Source organism: Furipterus horrens, unplaced genomic scaffold, assembly GCF_987537825.1.
Source record: "Furipterus horrens unplaced genomic scaffold, mFurHor1.1.pri manual_scaffold_6, whole genome shotgun sequence".
In the NCBI taxonomy this organism is placed as follows: Eukaryota; Metazoa; Chordata; class Mammalia; order Chiroptera; family Furipteridae; genus Furipterus; species Furipterus horrens.
The window spans coordinates 193,493,522-193,505,830 of record NW_028327176.1 but is presented as its reverse complement, the minus strand read 5'-3'; the positions used below and the strand labels follow the sequence as shown (position 1 = coordinate 193,505,830).

General features: G+C 54.3%; 1 protein-coding gene across 1 annotated transcript in view; it reads left to right on the top strand.

Annotated features, from left to right (window-relative positions):
- Nucleotides 1-12,309, top strand: part of WDR27 (WD repeat domain 27) — a 32,540-nt gene that overhangs the window by 10,326 nt on the left and 9,905 nt on the right. The window contains 6 exon segments of the mRNA XM_090280857.1: nucleotides 250-380; nucleotides 1,327-1,460; nucleotides 2,643-2,740; nucleotides 3,953-4,074; nucleotides 7,928-8,025; nucleotides 8,898-9,000. Of these exon segments, the coding sequence (XP_090136983.1) occupies nucleotides 250-380; nucleotides 1,327-1,460; nucleotides 2,643-2,740; nucleotides 3,953-4,074; nucleotides 7,928-8,025; nucleotides 8,898-9,000 (686 nt within the window).

Here is a 12,309-nt window from a genome sequence, read left to right as displayed (position 1 = left end):
CTTCAACGTCCCAAGAAAACAGTTCTTTAAAGTGACGTTTTATAATTTTCTACATTTTATAAGATTCTTTTAAAACACACTCTCAGATGCACACATGATTTTTAATGTCATATTTTTTAAAAATGTGGATTTTGGAAACATGTTCTTCAGAAACCACATGGAGCCTCACAGCGGAGTTATCGCCTCTGTGGGCCTTGGTCCCACGGGCGTCACCGTCACTGTGACCCCTGTCCCTCCATCCCGCCTTTCCCCCACCAGGTCATGACGGGGCTGTGAGCACCTTGGACTGGAGCCACGATGGCCGGTGGCTGCTGTCTGCCTCCCAGGACGGGACCCTGAGGCTGTGGTCTGTTCGCAGGAGAGAGCCCGTCCTGTGTCTGGTAACTTCTGCCAACCCCCCCGGGACCAGTCCTGTGACCCCGGGATAGTCGGGTGGCTGTGGCTGTGACCGGGCTTGCTCTGCAGCTGGGAGGCCAGGAAATGGGGCCGCCAGGCGTCTGCTTCAATGCACTGGAAGTTAGTGATGCAGGCGTTCCCCAGCGTACATGTGCATGTGTGTCCATGCGTGAGGGGCACACGTATGTAACATGCACACACGTGTAGTCAGCTATGCCTTGCATTCGTTATGGTCTCCAAGTGGCAAAACTTAACACTAAGATACTGGAACAGATGGATGTATGAGAGGTAACAATAATGGCCCAGGGCGTGTCACGAGGAGGAAGTGGCCTTCGTTTCAGGGCACGTAGAGGAGGTCACTGGGGAGCGTCTGGGGAACGAGAGGCGGGAGATGACTGTGGGGGCGGGTATACTGGGACCCGGGCCCCCACGCGCCACCTTCTTGTGCGTGTGCGTCTCACTGTAAGGGGTCGGACGCCGGGGAACGAGCCCGGGGGCACAGGGCGGGCTCAGGCTCCAGGGTTGGGGGGCAGCAGCTACGAGGGGACCTTGTTTAGGGGTGTTAACACCACACGTGTGGGCTGAGCGGCGTGAGCGTGGGCGCCTCACACCGACTGTTTAAACCTGTTTAGGATTTTGGCTTTAATGAAATCCTTGGTAGTTTGTGTCTTTGCTGCCAAGTTTAAGTGTCTTTCATTTTCACGTTTTCGATGCCCAGACCTGCCAGCACTCACGGCAGGAGAGTGGAACCCTGTAGCGTCTCAGGCGCAGTCAGGAAGCAGGAGCGGAAGCCGTGACTTGGTTGACCAGGAGCCCCTGTAGTGCAAGCTGATGCTTGGTGCCCTGACGCGGTGTCCCTGTTAGAGCAGCGGGTCCCCTGCACGAGGCTCGGTCACAGGATGGTGATGCTGCCACATCCCCCCACTGCAGGGCAAGGACGTGTTCGCGACGCCCGTGCGGGCCGGCCAGTTTTACTACCTCGACTCCTTCCTGCTGTCGGCGGCCGGCCCGGAGCTGCTGCTACTCAAGCACCACGTGGATGCGCGCAGGGACGAGATGACGAGGTCGCTGGCCTGTCCCCTGAGCCTCTTTTTTCCGTAGTTGCAGGAAGTGGCGTCTCACCAGCGAGCTACGTGTGACCATGTCGGCAAGGCCTCTCGACCCCGAGGGGCTGGCGGGCGCCGAGTCAGTGTCCTTTGCAGTCCCGGCAGGGCTGGGCGCGGTGTCCGCAGCCTCTTCACCCCCCAGTACTGGCCTCGGCTGGGAGCGACCACTAGCTTCTCAAACCCTGAGGCTCCCCGTGCAGGACTGTCCCCACCACCAAGCAGGCCACAGGCACCTACCCCCCGGCCGCCCTTCCCCCAGGTGGGGGCGGGACTGGTGGCCTCGGTCTGCCTTTGTCCTTCCCTGTGGCATTTTACTGAAGGTGCGCCGCTATGAGCCCTCCCGTTCTCCGTGGCTCCGCTCACCTCTGGCCATCAGCAGACCCACTGTGGGGGCCCACGGCCCGCAGCCCCACTCACGGCCAGGTGCTCCGGCCCACAACCTGCTCCATACTTGGTGTTGCGCTGGAATGAATTCAGCTGCAACTGGTTGAAATCGTGACTTAAGCAGTGTCCCCTCCCCTCCCTGGCCCTCAGAGCTGTTTCGTGTTTGCTGCTGTAGCTCCTTGCGGGCCCCGCCTGCTGCCCGTGCTGCATGTCCTGCCCGTGGAAGGTGCAGGTGACGGCCTGGCTCATCCTCACGGAGCGCCCAGCGGCTCTGCCCTCACCTGCTGTCACCTGCTAGCGCCCAGAGCGCACCCCCGTGGGCCTTCCCCCAACTGCGCCCCCCCCACCCCCCGCCACGCCCTCACGGATGGCTGACTTCTCGCGCTCTGTGTGGTCATTGTCAGGGTTAAGACCACGTGTTTATTAAACCTTTAGGAAATATTAAGAAATTATGTGTAAGTGGAAATGCAAATCATTTATTACTGATTGGATGTCTCCTTACGTATACACGATGACTTTAGAATTAGGAGAAAAGTCTGCTTTCTCATGGACAGCAGAGAAGATTTTTGGCTGTAAATAGCGACATCTTTTCATGAAGTTTTGTGAAGTGAGGTTAAGGGAGCTCACACTCGCCCACAGTTATAGAACAGGGTTATTCGGTGAAATGAAAGCGACTTTGATGGGAATGTTTTACAGGTCGAAGCTTCGCTCCCGTGACAAAAGCGGAGACGCTGACTGTCTGCGCCTTTTTTCCAGATACAAGCAGAGGAGCCGGTGCCGCCCCGTCCTCAGGCTCCCCACGGCGGACGCCGCGGCGGTCACCAGCCTGTCGGCCGCCAACGGCTTTTACTCCTGTATCCTTCCGGCCTGAGCTCCAGCCGGGCGTCGCCGGGCGCTGGGCACTCGCAGGCTCTGATTAGTTAATTCTGATGAACGTCCCCAATGCATCTGAGCAGTGAGCAGTTCTCAAAGGGAGAGACCGATGCCACAGAGCCTCTGACGTGTGGCAAGCGGGTGGCCTAACCTGCCGTGGCTGCTCCGTCGCTTCGGGAACCGCACAGAGTGACGCGGAGCCTTGTGCAGTGGCCTGCTCGGCCCCTGCCCCAGCCTGAGCCGTCGCCTGCCCCCCACCCGCCGGCGGGGAAGGCTCGGGGCAGCTGCTGCTCGGGGAGTCTCAGACCGAGTCCAAAACCTTAATTTTTTGAGTTTTGATGGCCAACAGCATCCCTTTTAGTTAAAAAGCCTTGATTTAAATATACTTAGAGGCAAGAATTAATCTTCAGGAGTTTATTTTATAACAATCTAATGTATTCAAAGGCCTAATTCATGTTCCTTTGAAGAGTTCTGCTGTTGAAATTTCATAAGCACTGGCGTGAGGGCTAGAAGGTTCCAGTATCTTCTATTAGATATGTGTTTCTATTCTAGAACCTTCTGCTAAAAACGGAACGAACAACCACCCAGCAGGAACGTGTCACTCTGGTCATCGTAACCTTGAAGGGCGGTTTCTGCCTCGTTCGGTGTTAGTGTTGGTTTGTCACCAAGCCCAGGACGCTGTCCGCAAGGTGGACTTTTAGTACTTTGGTGTATTTCTTCTGCCGTGTATGCTTTTTAGTGTTTTGGGCTAAAGGTTGGCCGTTGGGTAGTTCTGGTGGGACATGACCCTAAGTTCGTGAATTGCCCTTGTACCAAGTCCCTGCAGTTGATCACACGCACTGGTGACATGTCCTCTGCTCGCTCGTGCAGTGGGGCCCTGGGCCGCGCGGCTCTGCCATCGACGCCTGTCTCAGGCCCGCCTTGGAGCCTGGCGCCCACTTGCCCACGCTCACGCCCGCCCGCGGTGTGTCTGCTGCGCCTCTCACACCCACTTAGCTGTCAGCGGGAGTCCGCTCGACCCCGGGGGCTCCCCACTGTCCTGGGCGGCCCCCCAGCCTCCCATCGGCTGCCGGAGGTGCAGGGCTGGCCTGGGGCGTGGGGCCCGGGGGCCGGGACCTCTGGGTGCTTCCGAGGCTGTGGCCGCTGCCCCCCGAGTGCACGGGGCTTGAGAACGTTCCCTGACGAGCCCGCAGACCTCACGCTGGCTGGCAGCCGCAACCGCGCCGTGGAAGTCTTCGACCTCAACGCTGGCCACAGTGCGGCCGTGATCGCCGGAGCCCACTCCCGGCCTGTCCACCAAATCTGTCAGAATACAGTGAGTGTTTGGGACTGCGCACCGTTTGTAAAGTTTGTAGCGTTTAACTGATACAAACGTGCGATGCAATCGTACACGTTTGCCACCGACTGGAATGTGAATTCTTGTTGGTCGTTAGGTTATTCCCGCCTCGCTGTCTGACCTGAGAAGATACCTGCACAGTGTGCTGGGTGTTCGTGTTTCTCTCTTGGTCTTTGATTACTCTAAGGGCCCGTTTCGACTTCACTAGGCACATGTTCCCGCTTGGATCCTGACGAGGGCCTGGGTGTCTCACACTGACCGGACGGGGGCGCCGGCCCACGGGCCTCGGGTGCGGAGCGGCCTCCGTGCGTCCGCAGCTTCTGTGCGTCCGGTATAGCACCCCGTTTTCGTAGAGAAACGGTTTGCAGTTACCCGCGGCAGAGGTTAAGGCTCAGGGTTGGAGGAGAAGAGTATTTAGATGAATTCATGGTCTCACAGGTTAGTTCCAAAGATACTTTGTTATTCAAAACGGCTTTCCAGAGACTGAGCAAACCTGCGGTTGGACTGCAGCTACAGTTTTGAATTGTGATATATTTGGGATGGCTTTCCAGATTCGGGGTTTACTTTCTAATGCCTTCTGAGATCTTGTTGCGATTCAAGGGTCTCATTTTTTAAAGTGAAGTCTCACTATGTTGGTGAAAAGACTGCTCTCCGCAGCTTGAGTGCGTTGTTCCGGGTGTCCCTGACGTGCCTGTTGGGTCACCTGTGTGGGCGGGGAAGCGAGGGTGGGCACGGGAGGGGGCGTGCAGGCACTGGCCGAGGGGCCTTCTCAGGCGCGGCGGGAGCAGGCCTGGGGCTGCGGGTTCAGGTCCCTGTGGGCCGTCGGGTGGGACGGCTGTGCAGACCGTCATGGGGAGGGGGTGAGTCAGCCCAGGCCGGGGTCTGGCCTGGGATGGAGGCTGGGACGGGGCCGGGGAAGCTGTGGGGCGGGTGTCGTCCACGCCCCGGCGGGGCCTCTGTGGTCTTGGATGGGGTCTTGGCTCTTCCTCGTCCTTATACGCTCGGAGGCTCGTGAATGAGGACATTTCAGACTCTGATACGGGAAGGTTTTTCTGGTTTATATACAGAAACTATCAGTTTGGAGAGAGTTGTTGAAGAAAAGATTATTTTGCTTGCTTTATTTATAAGGAATCGTCTTGTATAAAAACAGAACACGGATATTTTAAACACTGTGCGGTAGGTCCCCAGATGAGTGAAGGAATCTCTTTGAAGCATGTTGTAACTTCTTCACGAGGCCCCTAGAAGCAGCCTTCGGGAACACAGCGTGGGTCAGGCCACGGGACCTGTCCCCGGGAGGCGGGGAAGGCGCAGACTCAGCCGGCGCTTGCGGCAGGAACGGGCCCTCTGCTCCGAATTCGAGAGCTGGGTCTCCTGCGGTGGGTTTCACAGCGAGACCCGTTGGGACTGGGGTGGAGATTATCAGTCAGACCTTACATGTTTCTAGGTTTTAAATGAATTTGAAAATTGAGTCTAATACTTAAAATGATTATTAGCCTAATGCCCCTCTTATTTTTTAGGTATTATGATTTTTTAAAAATTCAAGTATACCTCCATAAGGTGCGGATCAGCAGCCTTTTTGCTGAATGCGTTGGGGTGACGGAGGTTAATAACACGGGGGTTTCAGGTGCACATTCTGTGTATCACGGTCCGCGCTCACCACCCGCAGCCCAGCCCCTCCGTCTCCGCACAACTGACCCCGGCTCTCTTCACTGCGGCTGGTGCTCTGACGGAGGACCCGGCAGGCTCGCCTGGCCGGCGGGCACCGGTGCATTTGGGGTGTCAGCGCCTCGGGGCCGCAGAACGGTGGTCTGTGCCAGGGACCCGCTCCGTCGGTGTTGCTGGTTTGAGCCACGCCCCCCACCCCGTCGCCACAGAGAGAAAGGACGCAGGCATTGGTGTAGGAAATCGGGTATAAACTCACAGGGCATGGAGTTTTGGGGGCGACGAGTCAGCACATGGGTTTGGGGTGTAAAAGTGCGACAAATGGCATTTGGAAGTGTTTAACGTGCTCTCAAAATGCCACGTATAAGCTATGCAGAGATACAGCTTCCCCACACCCAGCCATCGTGAGACGTTCTGTCGTCGGGTGTCTGATCAGTTCTTCCAGAGTCGGAGTCTGTGGTGAGTGCACGGCAGCGAGAGGTCACTGAGAAGCCCGGACGTTGTTCTCAGGTGAAAAGAGCTCTGTCACGAAGATAAATGTTACGTTTCAACACATTCCCTACCACGCTTCTGCCACCTGTCACCTCTGGTCTCTAATGTGTGATGAGTGGTGAGGACAGATCCCTTTGGTCTCCTGATTTCTGCATTCAGGGCGCCTGGCTCTTTTCGAGGTGCCCCCTGTCAGACAGCCGTCCCCCTCCCCGTTGTCATTTTTCTTGTCTTTCATTGAACTTACTGGGTCACGTTGGTTTGCAAAACCACACAGGCTTCACGCGCACAAGCCAACAGTGCGTCCCCTGCATGGGCACCGCGCGCCGCCGCCCGGGCAGAGTCTCCTTCGGTCCCCGTTTCCTGCGCCGCCCGCTGCCGCCCGCCCCGCGGCCTTCCTCTGGCCTCCCCGCCCTGTGTCCGTGTCTGGGTGTTATGTACACATGTGTTCGTTTTGCTCAGTCCCTTCGTCTTTGCTGCCATCATTTTTCTGTGTGGAAACTGACCTGTGAGCACTGCTGTGTAAGTACTGATTTTATTTCCCTTTAGCTTGTTCTGTTCTTTCTGTCCTTTTGGTGTTCACGCCAAAGCCGTAAAGACTCGGTCGAGGCTAAGACTGTCGGAGCCCAGGGAAGGCTCTGGCCGTGGGCGTCGCTCCGCGCTGTTCAGGTTCCGGTTCAGCTTCCAGAGACGCGCCCTGCTGTCGGGCGAGGCCACGGCTCCCCCCGTCCATCTGTCCGCTGAACAAGGTCCCTGTCTCATCCTTCCTGTACTCAGGGCCTGGTCTCCGACATCGTGGACCCTGTCTGCGTGCTGTGTGTCACCTCAGGGGTCACCGGGCCATCGCAGACGGTCCCAGCTGGGACCAGCAGGCTGTGCCCGCCTCAGTGGCGTGCACAATGCTTCTCACCTGAAAATGGGCGTGAAGCTGTGTGTACGCCGCAGGCCTGAGCGGAGGGCGAGAAGCCAGTGTGCAGGGTGCCGTCTGCCGCAGAGTTAGGGTCCCACGTGTGTGTGAGGTTGTCACTGCTGCTGAGTTCAGGGAAGCCTTTGCTTCCTGTCTGTGAAGGAGAGTCCCTTCTGGGCAGGGGTGCATTTAGGCGTAAGTGCCATGGAGAGGCTTCATTCCGTTTACCCTACAATTTCAGAAATTCTTGACACAGAGGAAAGAAGGGCATCGTCATGACGCGTAAGACAGTTAAATCGGGTTTTAGCCACACGGCTCTGCAGACGGATTGCCGTTCAGTTCAGGTCACGTCGTGCATCTGAGACAGTGGCATAGGGCGAGAGCCTGCCCGAGGCCAGGGGACCGGTCGGAGGAATGCCCGGGGTCAGTGCTCAGGGTGACCCGCGGGGTCTCAGGGCCTGGCGGTCAGCAGGTCATCGAATATGGGTCATGCGCTGTACTTTGAAAATCAATTTGAAGTACTAACATCTGAGCCTTGTGATCTTTTTCCGTTTGTACTTTTGTAACATTCTGTGGCTTTGCATACAGAGAAAAAGACATCGCTAAGCCTCAGGGTCAGAATGTACCGTTAGTGATTATTCATAGGGAGGAGGTTTTGAGCCCAGTTATGAAATTGTTATAAATAGGAAGAGAAGCTTCTGCTGCAGCAGCAGCACAGTGACCGTTAATACGGCCTTTGGGGCTCACACCGCGGCTTCTTCCTCTGCGTTACAGGGGTCGGCATTTATGACCCCGCAGCCTCCGGCTTACAATCCTTTTGTAACGACAGCCTTTGGGGACGGGATCCGCCCGTGGGACCTGCGGACCCTGAGGTGAGGCCTGGCCGGCCTGGCCTGCGGCAGCTGGGGGCGGGGCTGGGGCCCCGGAAACCCGTTCCTGACTGTGTGCACGGAGCCCCGCGTTCTCATAGGCAGCGGACGCGTCTGAGCTCCTTTTCCAGACACGACAAGGCGGGGGTGAGTCGGTCCACACTGGCCTGTCTGAGAAGAGTCTGATGCACACACAGAAAAGGCCACGTGCGTGGGGGGTGGTAAATGACCGCTGCTGGCCTTTCCTCCGCCCTGCGTGGGGCTGTGGCCCAAGCGTCAAGGGCCAGAGGGGCAGTCGGGTGCTGTACCCTCAGACAACACCCTGTTCTGGGTGGAGGGGACACAGCCACCCCAGGGCACCTTGGGCAGCACCGTCGGCCCGGGGAGCACCGCTGGGGCTGGGGCAGGCTGGGAAGACTCCGGCTGTCCCCAAGGGTGGTGGCAATTTTTCTCAATAAAACCAGCATTAATTCCCTGGCAGGTTTTTTTTTTAAACAATAAACTAATCTTCTACAGCACTTGATAAATAGTTGACTGAAAAACTTACCCTGCCTCAACGGAGTGTTGAATCTCCCAAAAGGTTTTGAGTCATTGATTTAAATGATTTCATTTTAAAGGGTTTTTGTATTTCCAACGATCTCCAGAATGTGTTTGTCACTTAGCAGTCTTCATCTAGGAAAAGCGTCATTAGTGTTAGTTTGGTCCCGTCTGAGAAATGAAGCGCCCTGCTGAGGGTTTGCCGTCCTCACTGAAGATGTTCTTACTGGTTTGTCCGAACGTGTGAAGGAAAGCAGCAGGTCTGTGTCTTTATCCGAACACGTGTTAAAAATGAAAGAATTCCTTTACCCCCTGATGTCTCCTGTCTTTTCTCGCAGGTGTGAGCGCCGATTCGAGGGCCACCCCAGCCGCTGCTACCCGTGTGGCGTGGCCTTCAGCCCTTGCGGGCAGTTTGTGGCCAGCGGGGCCGAGGACAGACACGTAGGTGACCCCAGATGTGCCCCCGGGGGGCTGTGTGACGTGGGTGCACGTTCACTAGAGCTCAGGAGTAAGTCACACACACAAGTAGTGTTTCCCCCGCAGGAGCGTGCGGGCCATGAGGGGCCGTCGGGTGTTTTCCGTGACGCTCGGGACTTGCCACGCCCGTCGTCCGTTCCCCCTGCCGTCCGTTCCCCGCGCTGTCGCACAGGCTGTCCCCTGAGTGCTCCGTGCTGCTCAGGCAGCGACATAGCGGGTGAAACAACACGCAGCGGGGGCAGGTTTGGAGCCGGGGCTGATTTATTTTGTCCACCTGTCCTTAACATGTCCCTCGGGCTGCTGTCCCAAGGGACCACGACCCTGGCAGCGTGAACAACAGAAATGGATCCTCCCGCCGCCGGAGGCTGGAGTCTGATGTCCAGGTGCCGGGGGGATGGGCCCCTCCAGGGTTTGGGGGGGGCCCGGCCCCCACCTCTTCCACTCCTGCTGGTGGCAGCGGGTCCCGGCGTCCTGGGCGTGGGGCTTCCCCTGCAGGCTCCTCTCTGTCCCCACACGGGTCTCGGTCTCTCTCTTCTTTCTGTGATGAGGACCCTGCTCTCTGGACACCCGCAGCCACGATGATCCTTGGACCCTCAACATAACTGAACCTGCAGAGATGCTGTTTCCAAATAGGGGTGCCCTGGCGGGTGCTGGGGGTAGGACTTGGGTGCATCACTTCGGGGGAGACCCTGCAACTCACTGCCAGTCTACATGGGTTATTATAGCAGCAAAAAAGACATACAGAAGTTTCCAGAAATTCGAGGAAATCGTGATGTTCACTTGGAAATAATCACTTTACAATTTAATTGAGAGTCAGTTTTACTTTCTAAAATATCTTTCTTACTCAGTTTAACTGGAAAGAATTGAATTTGAGAATATTGAAAACTATTTTATGAAACTCTTAAATAGGAAAAGTTATTCAAAATTTTACTAGTTCATAACCAGCTGTGTTCCACGGACATCTTAGTCCTCTGCTCGATAATACTTGAGTTCGTCGCTAAATGAGGTAGTTGCGGTGTTTTCAAAGAAAACAATTACATTATTCTAAAAGTTGATTACCATGCAGCTAATTAATAATTTGTGAATTTATTAAAGCAACTAAAAATATTAAAATAAGTAACATTTATTTGACAATATGAACTACTTGCCACCATATTGGATACACTTTTTATTTTATTTTTGCAATTTTGAATAAAAAGTGTGCTGGCACCACTGTGCCCCAAACTCTCTTGCCAGTTTAAATCCACCCATGTATCCAATTAACTTGTCTTTTGTTACGTCTTATCATGTACAATAACTTCCTGGTTTTCAGGTAGCATATAAAATCCGTATGTGCTCGAAGGCTTGAATGCTACCCGCACACGGGACAGCTGGAGTGTGGGTTTGTCCTCGCAGGGGCCAGTGGAAGTCAACTGCGGACACTGAATTTTCTTGAAATTTTTGATCCCCATTTTTTAAGTCAACATATGTGAGTGCAACTTGAAAATATAATTAAAATTAAGATACAAAACCATGAGAAGCAGGAAGACGGCAGGTGAAGCTGACGTGGGAACACGTGGCTGTGCGTGGACTCGAGGGCCTGAAGCATCCCCACGGATGAGGGGGGGCCGCTAATAACAGCAGCGCAGTCTGTGCAGAAACTGTCGTGACTCGGACCCCGTCTGCTCCCAGCAGCGGCTTCTCTAAAGCAAAAGTGTTGTGACGAAGTCGACGATGAGAGCGACGTGCTCAGTCACAGGGAAGATCTCCCCAGTGGCGGGAACTCACCGCGGCTGATGACGCTGCTTTTCTGCCCAGAACACCTGCTGGTTCTGCAACACGACGTGGAATGGGAACCGCGCGCCTTTTGTGTGGCGTCCGAGAATCTTCACAACGCGTCTCCAACTTGCCGTCTAGCCCCATCTCTTCTCCTGTGTGTCCCATTTCCAGTCCATGGTGTCACACAGACTGTGTGTGTGACAGTCTTTTCTGTCGTTCAAGAGGATGAGGGTGCCCAAGAAACATCCTCGCGGAAGATGAGACCTCACCAGGAACGTGTGTTTTCTAGGCAGATGGAAACTCACGATGTGTTTACAAATGAGCTGAACTAAATTAAGAAAACAGACTTGGACAGAGCAGCTGAGGCAGAAACACGAGCTCAGAAACGAAATTGCTGGACAGCAGGCTCTGTGGGGTGAAAACTGGCCAAGTTAGGAGAGCGTGAGAAAACGGGTTTCAGAACACAGAGCAGATGTGAGCGAGTGCAGCAGAGCAGGGACCAACCAGTAAATGCACCCCCGCACGGACAGAGCGATGACGGGGCAGCCCACGGGGCCTGGCAGGAGAGGCTCGGCTGTGCGTACGGAGTCCCTGAAGACTGTTTTTTAAAGCAAGAACATAAGTAATATTTAAATTTGTAATTCAAAAATAGTTTTTCAGAAATTGCTTAAATCTTTATATTGAAAAGGCACCTAGGAGAATTCACACACACTGGTCAGCACCAAAACATAGTAAATAGGTTAACAGATCTATTTGACTATAATCATTAAAAAAAACCCCAATGCCAACAAAGCAACTTTTTGTTCAAATCTTCAAGCACTTATAAAGGAAGGGCTGTCAGTTAGCGTTCAGTCTCTCTAAACCATTGTTTCATGTTAGAAGACATCGAGAGGAACATATTTAACATATTCTGAAAGAGAACATCTCTGTCAACGACTTTCATATCCAGATGTTGCCCTTTAAGTATAAAACCAGGCACCCTATGCTGAACACGCCCAAACCGAATGAATAGCGTGGCCTTGGTTCATTCTTGAAGAAAAACACTTGAAAACCCAGGTGAGATTGAAGAAGTTTTAACAAAAGGTTCAAGGCGAGCAACAAATACATTCAACTGTCGACAAACTAAAAGGCGGGGTTGGTGGCACCCACACCCTTTGTGAACGTTGTGTCTGTTACTGTTTTCCAGAAAGCAGAGTGAGTCCCTGGACTTTCTCGTAGAGAATCATGGAAGCTGTCACGTGCAGCTGACGTCTGAATTGGAAACTCAGATTTATTCAAGAATATCATTATTAAGATGACTGTAATGACAGACTGGATGGTAGAGGAAAGGAAATAGATGAGAAAATCTCAGTATTGGGCGGAGTAGGGAGCAGACACAGTGTCTCGGGTTAAGAGTTTTATATAAAGATTTTAGTAAAAGGTGGTTACTGAAACACGAATGCAGTGCTTTTTAAGTGCCAAAGAAATACATAAGCAAGCGGGACTGACCCAGACCATACAATGGAAGCTTCTCGG